Source organism: Protobothrops mucrosquamatus, unplaced genomic scaffold, assembly GCF_001527695.2.
Source record: "Protobothrops mucrosquamatus isolate PMUCROS unplaced genomic scaffold, P.Mucros_1.0 scaffold605, whole genome shotgun sequence".
NCBI classification, from domain to species: Eukaryota; Metazoa; Chordata; class Lepidosauria; order Squamata; family Viperidae; genus Protobothrops; species Protobothrops mucrosquamatus.
The window spans coordinates 548,207-567,407 of NW_015386903.1; the positions used below are offsets into that span (position 1 = coordinate 548,207).

At 47.1% G+C, this 19,201-nt stretch overlaps 1 protein-coding gene across 1 annotated transcript in view; it reads left to right on the forward strand.

The window, feature by feature from the left end:
• EDC4 (enhancer of mRNA decapping 4) overlaps positions 1-19,201 on the forward strand; it is a 36,295-nt gene that overhangs the window by 5,604 nt on the left and 11,490 nt on the right. Inside the window, exons 6-21 of the mRNA XM_029284453.1 lie at positions 1,110-1,257; positions 3,416-3,520; positions 4,176-4,285; positions 5,223-5,309; positions 5,756-5,851; positions 6,791-6,893; positions 7,436-7,616; positions 8,163-8,235; positions 8,414-8,505; positions 9,659-9,855; positions 10,553-10,641; positions 11,957-12,110; positions 13,792-14,258; positions 16,422-16,520; positions 16,674-16,826; positions 18,910-18,946. Coding sequence (XP_029140286.1) covers positions 1,110-1,257; positions 3,416-3,520; positions 4,176-4,285; positions 5,223-5,309; positions 5,756-5,851; positions 6,791-6,893; positions 7,436-7,616; positions 8,163-8,235; positions 8,414-8,505; positions 9,659-9,855; positions 10,553-10,641; positions 11,957-12,110; positions 13,792-14,258; positions 16,422-16,520; positions 16,674-16,826; positions 18,910-18,946 — 2,191 coding nt within the window. The remainder of the gene's footprint in view (positions 1-1,109; positions 1,258-3,415; positions 3,521-4,175; positions 4,286-5,222; positions 5,310-5,755; positions 5,852-6,790; positions 6,894-7,435; positions 7,617-8,162; positions 8,236-8,413; positions 8,506-9,658; positions 9,856-10,552; positions 10,642-11,956; positions 12,111-13,791; positions 14,259-16,421; positions 16,521-16,673; positions 16,827-18,909; positions 18,947-19,201) is intronic.

The following is a 19,201-nucleotide window of genomic DNA, read 5'->3' on the forward strand; positions in this document are numbered from 1 at the left end:
TCTTCTTCTTCTTCTTCTTCTTCTTCTTCTTCTTCTTCTTCTTCTTCTTCTTCTTCTTCTTCTTCTTCTTCTTCTTCTTCTTCTTCTTCTTCTTCTTCTTCTTCTTCTTCTTCTTCTTCTTCTTCTTCTTCTTCTTCTTCTTCTTCTTCTTCTTCTTCTTCTTCTTCTTCTTCTTCTTCTTCTTCTTCCTCCCCCTCCTTCCTCCTCCTCCTCCTCCTCCTCCTTCTTCTTCTTCACTACAGTAATGCATTATTACATTACTTAATTTTGCAAGCCAGAACTGGTCATTGAACTTTTTGATTTCGGTATGCAAAATTTGAAATCTTGGCTAAGTTGGGGTTAGGGTTAGACTCTTGTATTCTAGTCTTCCTGTTAAGAATTTTTCTCAATATTAACTGACTTTTACACATGTATAACTTGCTTAAAATGAAGATAATTGATGCATTTAACAAACTGAGAAATATAAATACTGCCTGATGTAAAAAGGAGAATTCAGTTGTGCTATAATGTCAATTCTTGATCTTTTTTTTTTAAAAAAAAGAGGAGAAATGGAGCTTTCCTGCCCAGTCTAAAGAACAGTGATGAAAACTTAAGTCAGGGGTCTTCAAACATGGCCCTTTTATGACTTGTGGACTTCAACTCCCAGAGTTCCTCAGCCAGGCTGAGAGTTGAAGTCCACAAGTCATAAAAGGGCCAGGTTTGAAGACCCCTGACTTAATGCATTGGTTGTTCACATAAGCTTTTGCTTGTTTTGACTACAGTATTGCACAGTCCTTAGTGGCCTAATTCACACATACTTCTAAGGAACGAACCATGGTCTATAAACCACAGCGACTAGGTTCACACAGTGCGTTAAACCAATGATCTTGTGGTGGAATAATCTGCTAGGTCAGCCACTGATAGTTTAACATTTGTTGGGACGATTAGAAGTGGAAGCAGGTTTTTGCTTTTGCTAAAAGATAAGGACGTTGCATCAAAGCAGATTCTCATTCAGCAATGTATTTATTTCCAACCCATCTGAGATCGACTGGAAAAACCATTAAAATTGAACTTCTGGGAGGCTTTTGTAAAGGGGAATGATGGTGGTGTTCCTTAACTTGGGTGATCAGAGAAGAGATCTTGGTGAACATCAAGCGGCCCGATGGGACTCCTCTGAACAGCTTTCGGAGGATAATATGGTGTCCCTTCATCCCAGATGAGAACGAGGAGACCTGCGAAGAAGGCAGCCAGACTCTGGCGTTGTTGCATGAGGATCGGGTAAGCGTTTCGGCGGCTTTTTCCTCTTTCCCCTTGGAAACGGTGCTAAAGGGCTACTCAGCGTAAAGTTGTTTTTTTTTTTAAAGCGACGATGGGAATACAGGTAATCCTCAGCTTGCAACTACCAGGGAGCCCAAACTTTCTGTTCTTGGACAGGTTTTGCCCCATTTTATGATCTTTCTTGCCACAGTTGCTAAGTGAATCACTACAGTGGATTTTGAACTGTGGTGCCGGAGAAGACTCCTGCGAGTCCCCTGGACTGCAAGGCGATCAAACCGGTCAGTCCTAGAGGAGATCAACCCTGACTGCTCTTTAGAAGGCCAGATCCTGAAGTGGAAACTCAAGTACTTTGGCAACCTAATGAGAAGGAAGGACTCACTGGAGAAGGGCCTAATGCTGGGAAAGATGGAGGGCAATAGAAGAAGGGGACGACGGAGAATGAGGTGGCTGGATGGAGTCACTGAAGCAGCAGGCGTGAGCTTCAATGGACTCCAGAAGATGGTAGAGGACAGGAAGGCCTGGAGGAACGTTGTCCATGGGCTCGCGATGGGTTGGACACGGCTTCGCAATTAACAACAACAACAACAAAGATTGAGGGCAAGAGAAGAATGGGACGACAGAGAATGAGGTGGCTGGATGGAGTCACTAAAGCAGGAGGCGTGAGCTTAAATGGACTCCAGAAGATAGTAGAGGACAGGAAGGCCTGGAGGAACGTTGTTGCGAGGGGTTGGACACGACTTCGCAACTAACAACAACAACACAGTTGTTAAGTTACTAACACGGTTGTTAAGTGGATCTGGCTTACTCGTAGAGGTCGCAAAAGAGGATCACATGGCCTCGGGACACTGCCCCCGTGCACTCCTTGCCAAGCATCCGAATTTTGATCCCGTGACCGTTGGGGTGGTCCTAAGTGTGAAAAACGGGCCATCAGTCACTTTTTTTCAGTGCCGTTGTAACTTTGAACGGTCACTGAAGGAAGTCGAGGGCTACCTGTAATCCCAAGAACAGGATCAGAGTGGCACAGGCTTCAGCAAGAAGGCCGTGCAGGAAGTAGTACGGCCGGGTACCAGGTGCAGGCATTGTGTCTTTTCCATTGAGAGCAGCAACGTTGTTGTATTCTTCAAACTTGACTCTTCCAACTAAGGAAAGAGGAAAAACTCAGGAGAACTTCAGGGCTTCCATTCATCTCTGAAGCAGGATCTCTAGTGTTTCATTGCGCTAGCAATCCCGAGACCGGACTTGGAGAGTGGCTTTTTTTTCTTGAAAAATTGATAAAGAGTGTCCAGCTTCCGATGTGGCAGGGGGCTTTTTACTTTCTCATTTCAATTAACTGCAGACCTGGGCATTTTATGGCTCCCGGGCCACATCCTGCCTCTTGGTTGTCCCTGTTCGGCCCACACGAGGTCAGTCAGAAATTAAAAATCAAATGTAAATAAGTGTACACCATTTACGCAATACAACCGCATTGCTTTTATTTGAACGCGGTTTTCTATTTTTGTTTTTCAACTTACGTGTGTGCATGCATGCGTGTCTATGCACCTTCACAGCCTTTCCACAGCCTTTCACAGCAGTCCCAATTTCTCATGTGATTCCTTGGGGGAAATTAATTGCCCACCCTGATCTGCTGAGTCGTGTAGCTGTTTCCCATGAGGAAGAGCTATGTAGAGAACTTTAGAGAAATCTGCAAAACTTCGACGGTACTTTCATTTTATTGGGTTAGGTGGTATTTATCTTTGATGATTTTAATGTTTTTTTATGCTATAAGCTGTCCAGAATTGCTTCGAAACAAGATGGACTGAATGAATGAATGGTAAATAACCAGTTGACATCCCCAAGGTTCTTTTTTCAAAAGGCAACTGGACTTTCTTTGTTTTTCCTTGAAGACACTTCGCTCCTCCTCCAAGAAGCTTCTTCAGTTCTGACCGAATGGTGGAGAGAGGAAGGATTTATTCCCCATCATTTGGTCAGAACTGAAGAAGCATTTTGGGTGAGGAGCGAAATGTCTTCAGGGAAAAAACAAGGTCCAGTTGAAAAAGCACCTTTGGGACAATCATGCCCTGGATGACTGAGAACCCCCATAGACATCAACCTGTTGGGATGGTTCCTCATGGAGCTTCAGCATGCTCCTTTTGCTACACTTTTCCCCTTTGCGTTGCAGGCTGAAGTCTGCGACCTTGACATCATCCGAGCCAACCACAGTTCATGGCCAGTGGAAGTAACCAACATCAAAGAAGGCTACATTGTGGTGAAGGGTCATAGCACGGTAAATATCTGGCCGTTCTCTTGGTGTAGGAGCCTGTGGCTTGTTATAATTTCTGAGTGGGCTATTACAGTTCTCTGTTCTGTGTGTCTTAATTCAAGAACCTCAAGTGTTCGTTTTGGTCTTCATCCAGATGGCCGACGGCCCTAAAAGCAAGAAGTCCTCCTGCAGCTCTTTCTGGTGTTTGCACCATGATAAGCCCGGTGTGCGAAAGAGTTGTGATCGAGAAAATAGGCGGTGAAGAGTTTTATATTAAATCCAAACTCAGGATTTTGCTGAAGTGTCCTCCCATAATCCAGGATCAATGTCCTCACGTCATCCGCTTCAGATCAGGTTTTCCTTAGCTTTTGATCCTGAATCCTTTGGATCTGGTATCATAGGATTGTTTTTCACCTCCCAATTTGTGTTAACTGCTTGTCCAAAATGGGCCCAAGCACGCCACCAATAGGAACATTATGACTTCTTCAGCCAGGATGTCTGGTTTTTAGGAACAAATAGACCTTCCAAATGTTATCAGAACAGAGAGGCTATTAAAAAAATAGCCTTGTCCCCCCCTCCACCACCACCCCGGCCAGATTAGCAGAAAAATGCCTGTTACTGTATTTCACCCGCTTGGTTAAAGATGTCTTTTATATTTCTACCCCCTGTTCTTTTGTAGCGCCTGAGTGAGGGAGCGCTTTCTCCTGATGGAACTGTCTTGGCGACAGCAAGCCATGATGGCTATGTCAAATTCTGGCAGATTTACATAGATGGACAAGATGAGCCAAGGTAATTTCAGAAACAGAGAGCTATCAATAAAGGAGAATGTTCGTAGCTCAGGGTTGAAATGAGGGGTCCTTAATGCTCTCTGAGCTGGGTTGTTTTCTTGCGGACGTTTCACTACCCAAACTAGGTAACATCATCAGTGCTAGTAAAAAAGCAAACTTCACTCCTGATGATGATGTTACTGATGATGTTACCTAGTTTGGGTAATGAAAGGTCTGCAAGAAAACAGCCCAAATCAGAGAGCACCACGGCAACCCTCCCAGAGAAGTATGAAGCATGTCTAAAATTGTAGAAGCCACTCCGTTGCTATAACTATTAAAAAGTTGGCTTGTCAATCATCTGCTACATTTTCATGTCTCACTAAACCCAGAAGTGGCTTGTTTAGGATTCCCTTAATGTGATGCGTGGACCTAGCCCAGTGGTGGCGAACCTATGGCACGGGTGCCAGAGGCGGCACTCAGAGCCCTCTCTGTGGGCACGCGCGCCGTCGCTCCAGTCCTAGGCCTTCAGCTGGGTTTTATAAAACCTTTTCGCTTTAGGCCTCCGCCGCCGTGTGCACAAAAAAAAGGTTCAATCAATCAGTCAATTTCAACTTCTCGCGGGGGAAAAAAAAGATCTTGCAAAGTTGGAATTGATTGATCGAACTTTTTAGTCCCACCCAGTCTGCCGTTTCCACCGCAGCCACGCCCATCCAATGGGCCACACCCACCCGGCACCCGACGATGCATAAGTGGGTTTTGGGTTGCAGTTTGGGCACTCGGTCTCTAAAAGGTTCGCCATCACTGACCTAGCCATTGTAATTTCAGAAAATATGGATTATAGCTTAATTAATGAGTAAGGTGAACACGACCATTATATCTTCTTCAAGAACGCTTGTTTAAAACACACTCTGACTTGGGCTGATCTGTGAATGCAGCCACGGTTTGTTTCATTTCTCCAGTCGGTGCCTCCACGAATGGAAACCTCACGAGGGCAGGCCTCTTTCCTGTTTGCTGTTCTGTGACAACCATAAAAAACAAGACCCAGAGTAAGTAATGGCCCTGGTCTATATGAAAGGGATAAGGAACCCTCTGCCAGTGGGGAAAAAAAACAGCTGCACTCTTCTTTGCAATCTCATCGGGGGGGTCCTATGCGCAGAAAAGGAGAAACAGCCTCAAAAGCGAATTGCGACAGCATTACTGTCTCTCTGTTATAGTGGGTCCTGTCGAATCTGACGGGAGAGATATCTTTCTCTTTGTAATTAAGCAAAACTTTCTAGAATATCTGAGATTCCCCAGATAAGATCTTTCAATATTCCTAAGTTTTACGCCAAACCCTTTGCTAAAGTTATCATTAACAATATTAATTTACTGGGGCTGGAGGAGGGGTTGTTGTTGTTTTTTGTTTTCCCCGTTGCATTGCAAGCCACATTTCCTTCACAACAGTCCTTTCGTAGGCTGAGTCCGTTTTCTTGCCATCCATTCATTTCTGCAGGGTTCCATTTTGGAGGTTTCTCATCACCGGAGCAGATCAGAATCAAGAACTGAAGATGTGGTGTACCGTCTCGTGGACTTGCCTCCAGACTATCCAGTAAGGGGTTCCCGTAGCTCAGGGCTTTTCAACCAGTGGTACGGGTACCACCTGTGGTACATTGGCACCTGGCAGGTGGTACGCGACCATCCTAGAAAAGTGGTAGCGGGGGAAGGGAATGAGCTGAACTGGTGGCAGCACCGCACAAGCCTGAGCGAAAGATGGCTGGAGCTGCAGGGCTCTTAGGGCTCAGAGGAAGCGCCAGGATCAATGCCGCTTTCCAGATGATCGGTGCTTCTTCGGGCTGTCAGGGCTGAGCGGAAGCGCCAGGATCAGCGCCAGGCTCCAGCTGGTGCTCGGCACTGATCCTGGCACTTCTGCTGAGCCCAGAAGAAGCGCCGATCAGCTGGAATGTTGCAGCCTCTCCAGGGTCTTGTGATTTACATCCAGATGCTTGGCAACTGATTCATATTTATGACGGTCACAGTGTCCCAGGGTCATGTGAAGTGACCAAAACCTGCTGCAACCACCCAGCAGACGGGGGGGGGGGAATAAAAACCAAACACCCCCACACCCCACCCCCGCTGCCAATCCTCAACAGAAATGCTCACAACAATGAAAACCTCGGACAGGAGGAAGAGCGCCGCCGGGCGGGCAGGCAGGTGTCTTGCTCGGCTGTGGCTTGGGGGGCACTTTTTTCAGTGCCATTGTAACTTCAAACAGTCACTAAGTGAACTGTTGTAAGTCGAGGACTACCTGTACTTTATCACTTTTTTTTTTTTGATCATCAAGTTTTTGACACCTTGCTAGGTGACTGGTGGTCCTCGGATGTTGCCATATCCTAAAAGTGGCACAATGGGTGAAAAGGTTGAAAAGCCCTGCCGTAGCTGACGTTGCTTTATTTAAGGGAAGAGAATCCGATCTCCCGGAAAAAAAGAAGGTGCAAATAAGTAAGTTCGCACGTGTGTCGTGACCACTCTTGTCTTTGGTCCATTTCAGGTTTTCTCCAGATATATTTAGCTCTGTGAGCGTTCCTCCCAGTCTGAAGGTCTGCCTGGATCTCTCAGCCGAGTATCTGATTTTGAGCGATGTGCAGAGAAAGGTATGGAGGGGTATATATGACAGTGGTGGCAAACCTATGGCACGGGTGCCAGAGGCGGCACTCAGAGCCCTCTCTGTGGGCACACGTGCCGTCGCCCCAGCCCTAGGCCTTCAGCTGGGTTTATAAAACCTTTTCGCTTTAGGCCTCCACCACCGTGCACACACACAAAAAAAGGTTCAATCAATCAGTCAATTTCAATTCTCGCGGGGGAAAAAAAAAGATCTTGCAAAATTGGAATTGATTGTTTGAACTTTTTAGTCCCACCCAGTCTGCCGTTACCACCGCAGCCATGCCCACCCAATGGGCCACACCCATTCGGCACCCGACGATGCATAAGTGGGTTTTGGGTTGCAGTTTGGGCCCTCGGTCTCTAAAAGGTTCGCCATCACTGATATATGATGTCTAAGTGCTATTGCTATTGCTACCTAGCTGGAGCGAGGAGAACAATTTCTCCTGCTCTGCTGGGCTGTACCTATTTCCCAAGTCAAGGTGAGACCGTGCCTCCTCTTGCAGCCTCTGATGCGACAGGTTGTCTTTCGCAGGTCTTATATGTGATGGAACTTGTCCAGAACCAAGAAGAAGGCAAAGCTTACTTCAGCTCCATCTCAGAGTTCCTGTTGACTCATCCAGTTCTGAGCTTCGGCATCCAAATGGTCAGCCGCTGCCGACTGAGGCACACAGAGGTCCTCTCGGCAGAAGAGGAGAGCGATGGCATCAGCGCTGGTAAGTAAGTGACGGATGCCTCTTCCCCTGAGATGCAGAAGCACAGGAGTCATCTATTTCTGGACCCAGAGCAAGAGTTGGGCATGATCAAAACAAGGGACTCTCTCGTCCAGTTTTCTGTCGGCATCTTGGCCCAAGCAGACTCTCACCTTCTGTACAGGTTCTCCAGCCAGTGGTTTTTCTTGCATAAATCTTTATAGACCATGAATAGCCTCTTCCTCCCTCCGTTTGCAGAATCCCCTTTTTTAGATTGTCCATCTTCCAGTAGCAAAAGCTGCCCAGTGTGAAGCTAAACGTGCTTTTATAGTCCCAAATTCCTCAACGTTTGGATCATCTTAAATGATTTCTAGCATTTTGGTAGAGGAGAGAAGAAAACAAACAAACACCTGCACGGCTCTTTAGTTAAACCAAAAAGGTTCATAAACCGCTTCTGTTTCAATGTAATGTCTGGGAGATTCTCCTATTCTTTTGCGGCTTTGGCTGGCTCTGGTGATGACAAGCGGGAACGATTAATTTTCTTCCGTCGGGCTTCTTCCTTTTTTTCAGAAGGCGCTCAAGGTTCTGGCGCTTCAGGATCGGCAGCAGGGGTGCTGATCAAGCTCTTCTGTGTCCACACCAAGTAAGTTATTTTGCCCTCTCATTTTTGGGGTATGGCCTCCGTTCTACCTGAAATGAAGGTGGGAGGCGCTGATGTGAGGGCATCACTAGCTTTGTATGATGCAGATTTCAGGGGAACGAGTGCCCTGAGGAAGTTAGATAAAGTGTGTAACCTGAAGTCCTTTGCCTAAACTTTACAGGGCCCTTCAAGATGTCCAGATAAGGTTCCAGCCCCTCCACAGTCCAGATACGGCCACTCCTGTCCCTCCCCATGGTTCCCGTGAAGACTTTGGTGAGTTCTCTTGTCTATTTTTCTAGACAAATCCTGGGCAGAACCTGGAAGAGCTTTCTTTTTTTGTTTCTTAAAGGGAGGCTAGTATAGCTATTTCGAGCTATTTGGCTCTCATCAGCTAGCCATGCCCTTCTGAGATTCGAACCTGGGCAGCTTGCACGTTAGGCAGCTGTATTAACCTCTAGGCCACAGGTTCTCCTCACTCCTGTCAGCTGAAACCGGGGAGGATACATAGTAAGTGTCTAATAGAGCACCTGGTCTACTGTTACGATTAATTTTGCTGAAAGTAGTCTCCCTTTAACTCTTTGTCAGCAAAATCTAAATTTACAGAAATAGTTTATCACAGTAGCAACTTGAGCCTGCAAAACGCTCCTAGATTGAGGCTGAAAGGCAAAAGTAATCATAACAGTAGACCCGGTGCTCTATTAGACACTTACTATGTGTGTGTGTGTGTATTGTTTATAAAAGACTGGCAATTTTTTTATATATATATGTATGTATGTATGTATGTGTATATGTGTGTATATATATATGTGTGTGTATGTATGTATCTGCAATTTAGTGATTGGCATAAATTATCCAGATTGGTGCATTTGTACTTTTTATAAACTGGGTTTCCAAGTTTGAATTTACAATATGGAGGGTTTCTTCTTTTTTCCTTCTTTCCCTCTCTCCCTCCTTTTTTCTAAAAAAAAAATTATACATACACAATTAACAAAATAATTTTTACACGTTGAAAGAAAGCTTTACTTTAAAAAAAAAAAGAGGACAATCCCAGCTAACTAAGCATACAAACTAAGAAGGAAACGGAAAAAAAATGTACTTATAGTTTAAACTGTATCAATAGTCACTGGTTTACTACCACAATACAATCAGTTCAAAATATCAATGTGAAAATATCACAAAATCTCTGCCACAGTAACACACACTGCCACGTTCCCTGGTTGGTTATAGAGAGGACGGTTAAGGAAAGAGGCTGTGTCTCTGATCATGTCTTGAGTTTTTTTTCTATTTGCCCTATCTTCAGGATAGGTAGCTTGCTGTGACTCCTCTCAGCCACGTTGCTTTATTCGTCCTTAACTAAAAGGACGCTTCGCTGTATCTTTCTTTCTTTGCACACCTTTGTGTTAATCTGTCCCTTTGTGTGCTGAAGCATTCCCCGATCACCTGGCTGACATAGGCATGGAAGGGCGGGCCTCTGAGAAGGGATCCATCCACGGCTCCCAGCCAGACTTGCGACGCATTTCGGAACTGTCGATGCCCGTGGACTTCCTCCCGCCATCTAATGACACCAAACCCAAACTTATGACTCCAGACGCCTTCATGACTCCCAGCACGTCCCTGCAGCAGGTATGACTTTCAGAATGCCTTCAGAAGAAGCATCTGGTCTTCTTCTGGGCTGGATTGGTGGCCAGTTTCACTTGCTATCTTCATCCGTGCAAAGTACAGAACCAAATTGAGGTTCTGTTTAGGTTTCATCCGTTATTTCCTGGACTTGAACGAAAAGAAGCCACTGAGGCAGGGGTAGGCAACCTTGGCTCTTTTATGACTGGTGGAGTTCAACTCTCAGAATTCCTGAGCCAGCCATGCTGAGGGGAAAGGGAGAGGTGTCCAAGCTGAGCCACGCTGGCTCAGGAATTCTGGGAGTTGAAGTCCACGACTCATAAAAGAGCCAAGGTTGCCTACCCCTGCGTCTGAGGCATGGAAGGGCTCTGAGGGGTACCGGGAGGCCTCGATCGATGGCACGGTCATTTAAGAAGCTTTTTGAAGAGTGAATTAACTGGTGCTCAAGGCAAAAATTTCTAATTTATTTATTTATTTTGATTTTCAAAGCCACCACTAATTCTAAGGCTCCTGGTACTAGACTGGAGATCCTGAGCCCCTTGGAAGTTAGCAGGCATAAAGCACCATAGCTCTTAAGCTGACTATTTTTGACCTTCCCCAAATCTAACCCCACGATTGCTAAGTACGATCCAAATGCCTAGTTTTGTGGGATTGATTCCACGCTAGTTGCATCCCAAATAATGCCCTCTGTTGTTTGTATCAGATCACAGGGTCTCCAGGAAGCAGCATTAGTTCCCTCACTGCAGTGACCACCATGAGCAGTACCTCAGTCGGCGATCCTCCCCTTCCCAGGTAAGGCCCCCTCGTGGGTTGACATGCAATGATGACTTTGATTAAGGAAGAGGACTGAGCCCAGTTCATAGGACTTCGGGTCCATTGCACTGTGTGTCTTACTCGTTAACTTTTTTTCATCGGGAACTGCCCAGAATCGGCGTTAAAAAAAAATCAATGCACAAAGAAATGAAATGGTCAGATACAGGTAGTCCTCGACTCACAACAACTCGTTTAGCAACCGTTCAGACTTATGAAGGCCCTGGAAAAAGTGACTTACGGGTTTTCACACGTATGATCATCATAGCATCCCAGGATCATGTTGTGATTCCTCGCCAGCCAGGGGACCCGGCAGCTGAGTCTGAGGAATCAGAGGAGGAGGAGGAGCCTGGAGTGATATCAGAGTCAGAGGAAGGCTCTGAGAAGCTCCACGACTTACAGTCGGACGAGGAGCCTGGCCCCTCTACTCGCGCTCAGGCTGAGACACAGCTGCGCTGGGAGTCTGAGTTGAACAGTGATGAATTACAGCTGGGAGATATCCAGGATGCACAAAAACGCCAGCAAAAGAAGCAAGTAGGACAGAGGAATGCAATGGGGCGGCTCCAAAGGCAAAGGAGAAGGCATTAGGAAGCCACGCCTTGGCTGAATAATAAAAGGGAAGGTGTGGGAGGTGCTGGTTGCCGAAGGCAGCCGTTCAGTTCGTGTTGAGGATCGAGTTTCTGTGAACTGTGTTTTGTTTGCCTTGGACATTGACTCAGGTCTGTGAATAATAAAAGGGGGTTGTTGTTTTTCTTGTGGTTCCAGCCTGCTTGTTTGGAAGAGGGGTTTCTCCTTCTGAGCTTAACAAGGACTCACGTAGGCTGGGACAGAACAGACCACGTGATCAATATTCCGACACTTGGCTGCTGTCACGTATTTACGACAGTTGCCCTCTCCTGGGGTCATGTGGCCACCCTTTGTAACCTTAGCAAAGTCAAGGGGGGGGGAGCCAGGTTCACTTAATGACCTGTGAGTCATTTGAAAACTGCAGTGATTGGCTTAACAAGTGTGCCCCCCCCCCAAAAAACCCCAAAGCTCGTAAAACAGGGCAAACCGCTTAAGGACTGCCTTGTAAGCAACAGAAATTTGGAGCTTAGTTGTGGTTGAAAGTTGAGGACTGCCTGTATTCCGTTTGTGTTTTGGGAATGCAGTGCTTAGCATGCTCTCAAGCACCAGAGTTGGTCTTGGCTAGGGCAGAGCGGGGAACTCTGTTCCCAAGTTGGTTCTGATGGGAAGAGATGGAAGGATCTTCTCGGTTAACACTGGTCTGTCTCCTCCTCCTCTCCGCCCCACCCAGGCCATCGGAGGACATGTCCCTAAGCCCAAAGATGCAGCTGGACGCCAATCTCGCCCTGAGTGGCAGCAGTGGAAGTCTCCAGGCAAGCCCGCGGAATCACTCGGTGCTGCTCCCCGGCCTTCCTGAGAAGCTGACCCCAAAGGTCCCCATCCCGGTAAGGTAGATTCTCCTCAAGGCCTTTGCGGTTCTTCTCCACTCTCCCCACGCCTTCCTTGAAACCTCCGTGCCTTTACTTGCCCAAGCCAAATCTGCCGTGCTCAGCAGGGACCTTTACTCCCTTGCGCTTTTTAACCGTTGTTTTTTTAAGCAGACCTTCATCGTGCATATAAAATTTAAAAAGCAAACCGTAAGAATTGGAGCGAGAAAGAGATAGGCTGACTGATTGGAAAGATGGATACGGCTGCCCATCTTCTAAAGAGCCAGGGCAGGAACCACCAAGAAGCCTGTGGGGCTCCATAAGATGACATTGTTTTAAGTACAGGGTCTATCAGTCCTTTAATTCTCTTTGTTAGGCCATTTCTTGTTGTTTTGTCTCTGTGTGCAATTAGCTGCCCGTTCTTTCACATCACTTGGGGGGAATCTTTCCTAAGAACAAGAGTCACTGTGCAGTAGAAGCAGTGCAGTGGATGGAGGAGATCTGCTCTTCCTACTCTGCTGCCTTCTAGGCTAACACACACACAAATTATACACATATATACACACACACACACACCAGAGAGCATGGACTTTGTGGCCAAATATAGCCTCCATCCTGATTGGGGAGATTCTGGGTCGCATGGCGACCTTGATAACTGGAATTCTGGTTCTTGCTCAGCTACGAAACTCAGCCAGCGAACTGGGAATAAATCTCTTGTCAGCCCTTCTTGCTGATTGGTTGCCAGAATAATATTTGGGATCCACAAGGCGTGTCTTGAACACTGTGATGAAAATGTGGAACGATCGTATAATTTAACCAAGACTTACGTGGTTATAAGGTAGTTGCGCCATTCTGTCCAGATATTTCAAAACCATTTCTCCCCCCTGTATTAGCTATATACTTACTGTTCGTTTTACATTTTGTGACCTAAACCATCATCGTCATTATCATCCAGGCCTGTTAGTGGAAAGGGGAAGGCAGGCAGGAAATGGTGGATTAACTTTCCAGGATCGTGTAAGGCAGAGGTCCCCAACCTTTCGGGCACCAGGGACCGGTTCCGTGGAGAGAGGTTTTTCCGCGGACCGGACGGTCCGTGGTTTTGTGTGCTGCCTGCATCCCGCGGATGGGGCTTTGCTTGTTTGTGCGGACCGGTTGCTGGCATGCCTCGGCCCGGTACCGGTCCACAGACCGGAGGTTGGGGACCCCTGGATTAAAGCATGGATGTAATAAAAGAGAACTGACGAACATTGGAAACCCCAACTTGCCTTTTCAAAGCATAGACGGGGGGAAATAATTACAGCTTATTTTTTGCATCTATTCTATCAGCTGGACCAGCTGGCCATAAATCCTGCAGGGAGTAGACCGAAGCATTCTCATTTATGTTGAATCATAAATGCTCCAGGCCTTCTGAACAGCAAAAGCCTCCTTCAGAAGGCCCTCCTTAAAAAAGGAAGGTTAAGCCAGCCAGGGACACCTAAAGAAGCTGCCACAGAGCCAAACTAATAAAGGCCTCCCACACGTTAAAAAAAAATCTGGGATTTCTGAATGAGCAAAGGGTGCCAGAGAGGGTCAGACCTCCTTTAAAAGATGACCAGCCATAGCCTTCTTCTTAAATAGCTTGCTGGGCATTGTCGCGGTTGGGGACCCCTGGGGTAAGGTCTGCTACAAGCGGGTCAATCTCTTTGCCTTTCCTCTCTAGGTTTCCCCAGGGAACCCCCCTCCTTTGGCCCTGGCGCAAGAGGAAGTGGAGCCTCTGTTGGTGCCCCAGTCCTCCCCGACTCGTGAGCGCTCCCCGGATGTCATCTCCTCAGCCTCCACCGCCATGTCCCAAGACATCCCTGAAATCGCCTCCGAGACCCTGCAGCGCAGCTTCGGGGCAGCCCCATCCGGCCTCCCGGTTGAAATTCTGGACTCCAACCATCACACGGACAGCATGGCTTCGGCCGCCTCGGCTCTCCACTTGCTCTCTCCACGCAACCGTCACAGCTCCGAGCCCAGCCATCACTCCTTGGACATGGCCCCCAACGAGGTGGACATGCTGACCGGCCCCTCGCTGCTGGAGACAGCCTTACCTCAGGAAAACGTGGCGCTGGAGAGTGGGGTGAGCCAGCCGTGGCCGGCTGCTCCGGACATCACCAGGGAGACCAGGAACAGCATGGCAGACAGGTAAGGCCGGATTCCATCCCTCTTCTCTGGGGACGGGAGACCCATCTTGGCCATCCCTGGCTTGGTTTTCGTAGCCACCATCAAATTAAAAGTGTACAGGACTGTTCAATCCACTTCTCCGTAGAACAGTGGTTCTCAACCTGTGAGTCGGGACCCCATTTGGGGTCGATCGACCATTTCATGGGGGTCGCCAAGCAAGGCTGTGTGCCATTTTTTTTGTCCGCCATTTTTTCCCCTTTTCCGGCGGGTGCCTTACCTCCCTTGGGCTGGGCCAGCTGGTGGTTGGCCTGCTCTGTCTCTGCCACTTGCCAGCTACGCCTCGGCCGGCGCAGGGGGCGGAACCACGCATGCGCGGCGCTCCCTGGCAGGGAAAGTCCTCAACTTACGACCGGTTGGGTAGTCCTCGACTTACGACCGGTTTAGTCCTCGACTTACGACCGGTTTAGTCTTCGACTTACGACCGGTTTAGTCCTTGACTTACGACCGGTTGGGGTCACTGCATTAAAAAGGTTGAGAACCACTGCCGTAGAAGAAGACAGGAATCTCATCTTAGGAAAATCAGAGGGATGATTAAAGCAGAGGTCCCCGACTCCCCGGTCCACGGACTGACACCGGGCCGCGGTATACCAGCAATTGGGCCACGCAAACAAGTAAATCCCCATCTGCTGGATGCAGGCAGCATGTGAAACCAGGCCCCCTCTGGTCCGTAGAAAAGATCACAGGGATCCTACAGCACGGAGGGTGTGGAACACACGGGACAAAACACACGTTTCGCACTCGCTCAACACATCTTATTGGGTAGATAACAATATGCAGCAAAACAGAATAACTGGCTCCGGTCCATCCAAACCTTCTATTGTGGCCTGCCTACCTAGCAAATGGCTTCCCCAACCTGGAGCTTCTTAAATGTTATCAGACTGAAATTCCAAAGAGAGCATCAAGTTTAATAAGAAGCTGCCATTTCTCCTTTGCAGGGGCTGAATAGGCCAAAAAGGAACAGCTTGAGTATTCTATTTTGTGCAGCCACTGAAATTCTAGGGAGATTTAATGTAGATCACAGGCAATCATTTTTCACACCTTCTCCTAATCCAGGGGTCACAACCCCCGGGCCGTGGACCGGCACCGGTCTGAAGCATGCAAAGCCCCATCCATGGGATGCAGGCAGCACACAAAACCACACACTCTCCGGTCTGTGGAAAAACATCTCTCTACGGAACCGGTCCCTGGTGCCCAAAAGGTTGGGGACCTCTGGATTAAAGCCTGCCTTTTGGTGCGTCTGTTGTAACTTAGGTCTATCATAAGTCAAGGACTACCTGTACTTCTGGGTTGTGATCTGCAGTCAAGCACTGTTTTACCACCACCACATCCTCCACCACCACCTCTTCCTCCTCCTCCTCCTCCTCCTCCTCCTCCTCCTCCTAGATCTTTAAACAACCCCATTGTCCAAGATAGGCTTCTAAGGACTGTGTTTGGGATGAGCACGAAATAAAATTTGGATCCTGCAGAGCATTTTGGCTGGAAATAACAACAACAACAACAACTTTATTACAGTCATAGACCAGCAATAGACATCACTTTTTACAATATATTAAGAAAAAAAAATAGTACTGACATTAATAGTAAAATGTTAGGGTCACTCCCTAGTTTACGTGAGTGGAAAGCCAATAAGTGTGTGAGTAAATATAATGTTCCAAAAATTATTAGAGAGATCTCCCAAAAAAGTGGCACACGTTGACGGCGATAGATCTGCAACCAATTTTTTTCTTGCGGACATTGCCGCAACACAGTATTTTGCCACAGCGTGCGTGATAGAAGGGCTTAAGTCCTGGAGGAGAAAGCCGACATAAAAATTGTCTGGCAAGTCTCTCTAATAAGGGGAGAAGATATGCTGACCTATAAACTCGGTATACCTCACAGTACAATAAAACATGTGCGATGCCTTCGACTTCTCCTTTACTACATATCCGTACATACCCGTTCTGCTATTGGCGTTCTCTTATACCTGCCCTGGAGGAGCGTTTTGGCTGGAAAGGGAAACCCCAGTGGCTCTTGGGTGTCTGAGTGCTTAACTTTTGGTGCCTGGAAATAAAGCAGAATGCATTTGGCTTTGATGCAAGTTGCCTCCCTGATGGGTTTTTCTTTCTTTTCTTTTTTCCCATGCAGCCCCAGGAATGAAGTGGAAGAGAAGCATAAGAGCTCCTGTCACAGGCACAGCTACCGCCTGCTGCAGCACGACAGTCAAGATGCGAGCGCCGAGCAGAGGTAATGGGCTGCGTGCCGTTCCCTCTTCCTCCCTTGAAGCTCCTGGCAAAGCCAAGCAAATGAATTTGAGGAAAAGGCTGCCTCGTTATAAAAACCCCAGCAGTAGGGAATAACGGTTGGCAAGCTGCCTTCCCTCTTCTCTTCCCTCTGCAGCGATCACGACGATGAAGTTGCGAGCTTGGCTGCCACCTCCGGCGGGTTCACCACCAAAGTGACTGTCCAGCGGCTGCCCGCGAAGGACTGGAAAGCCAAAGTGTCTCCTCGGGCGTCCCCAAAACTGAAGAGGAAGGGGAAGAAAGACGACAGGTTGGTGTATGAGAGAGGCAGATAGGCAGACATAGACAGGCAGTCAGAAGTAGATGGTGATGATGATGATGATGATGATGATGATGATGATGATGATGATGATGATGATGATGATGATGATAAAGTTAGAAGGGACCTTGGAGGTCATCGAGTCCAACCCCCTGCTCAGGCAGGAAACCCTATACCATTTCAGACAAAGGGCTGTCCAGTCTCTTCTTAAAAACTTCCAGTGTTGGCGCATTCACCGCTTCTGGAGGCAGGTTGTTCCACTGGTTAATTGTTCTCACTGTCAGGAAGTTTCTCCTTAGTTCTAGGTTGCTTCTCTCCTTGATCAGTTTCCACCCGTTGCTTCTTGTCCTGCCTTCAGGGGCTTTGGAGAATAGCTTGACTCCCTCTTCTTTGGGGCAGCCCCTGAGATACTGGAAGACTGCTATCCTGTCCCCCTCCTCCTTCTCTTCATTAAACTAGACATTCCCAATTCCAGCAACCATTCCTTATATGTTTTAGCCTCCAGTCCCCTAATCATCTTTGTTGCTGTTCTCTGTACTCTTTCTAGAGTCTCAACATCTTTTTTACATCGTGGTGACCAAAACTGGATGCAGTATTCCAAGTGTGGCCTTACCAAGGCATTGTAAAGTGGTATTAATGATGATAAAGAGAAAGAGAGAAAGGAAAGAAGGAAGGAAGGAAGGAAGGAAGGAAGGAAGGAAGAAAGAAAGAAAGAAAGAAAGAAAGAAAGAAAGAAAGAAAGAAAGAAAGAAAGAAAGAAAGAAAGAAAGATGATAGATTGGCAGAAAGAGAGAGATGCATACAAACCCACATGCATACAAACCATTTCTTTTTAAGTTTTTAGTCTCACAAGTGTAACATCTGTACCAGGTGTCTCCAAACTTGGGAATTTTAAATCTTGTAGACTTCAACTCCCAGAATACCTCTGCTAGCCATGCTGGGCTGAGGAATTCTGGGCGTTGAAGTCCACAAGTCTTTAAAGTTCTGAAGTTTGGAGACTCCTCATCTATACCCTCTTTCACCTGGAGTGTCACCATACACTGCCTTACTTACAGAGCGCCAAAAGGGGGCATTGCCAACCAGCAAGTCTTCTGTTGGGATTTTAGCCAAAAGTGCTTTTTCACGAGGCAACTGGACTTCCTTGTTTTTCTTTGAAGACGGTTCGCTTCTCATCCAAGAAGCTTCTTCAGCTCTGACCGGATGGTTGGGGAACAGAAGAGCTGAAGAAGCTTCTTGGATGAGAAGCAAAACATCTTCAAAGAAAAACAAGAAAGTCCAGTTGCATCGTGAAAAAGCATCTGGGGAACAACTGCAACCTGGATGACTGAGAATCTCCATAGACCAGGGGTAGGCAACCTTGGCTCTTTCATGACTCGTGGACTTCAACTCCCAGAATTCCTGAGCCAGCCATGCTGAGGGGAAAGGGAGAGGTTTCCAAGCTGAGCCACGCTGGCTCAGGAATTCTGGGAGTTGAAGTCCACGAGTCATGAAGGGGCCCAAGTTTCCCTCATGCTGGCTCAGGAATTCTGGGAGTTGAAGTCCACCAGTCATGAAAGAGCCAAGGTTGCCTACCCCTGCCATAGACGTTTGTTGGAATTATACTTCTACCCTGAATTTAGAACATTAAAACGCAGGAATGACATCTGCTGAATACTAGGAATCCTTTGAGATACTAGCTAGCTTCTTATCTGTCTGTCTGTCTTTCTGTCTAGCCATCTATCTATCAATCTCAAATGTGATATTCAAGCCCACCATTACCTTTCAACCTATTTTAAAACAATCAACCTCCTTGCACTGTACAGTGCAAACGGTTGTACTGCCCTACATCTGGGGAGGCGCCAAGTTGGAAAAGACCCGTTATCTTTGTCAAGCTAGGAATTTGTCCTTGGGCTTTTTTAACTTACGTGCTTCCATTTATTGTTGTCACGGTATTGAGAAAACAAGACAACTCAGTTAACTGGGGTGAGAAATTATCAGAAGAAGATTGTTTTCTGTCTAAGGAAGAGCCATTGAAATTGAAGTTGTAATGTTCTTCCTGACAATGCCTCGCTTAACGCCTTTTCTTCGGTTGTAGGGATGCGACACAGTCCCCGGGGTCCTTTGATCAGCAGGTTAGTGCAAACACTTTATTTATTATTATTTTTTTGCAGTTTCTTTTCCCCATAAGAAACTCCTTTCTACTTCTCCCCCCCCTCCCTCCCGCCCCAGATTTGCATAGATTTAGAATTGTGGGATGAAATGAAGTCGTCGCAATGATATCAATGGTTAGGGCTCTCTTCCTAGATTTTTTATTGATCATTCGCACCCAGGATCACGCTTGCCTTAAGAATTTAAAACTCGATGTCGTTACCTTGAGGGTTGATCTG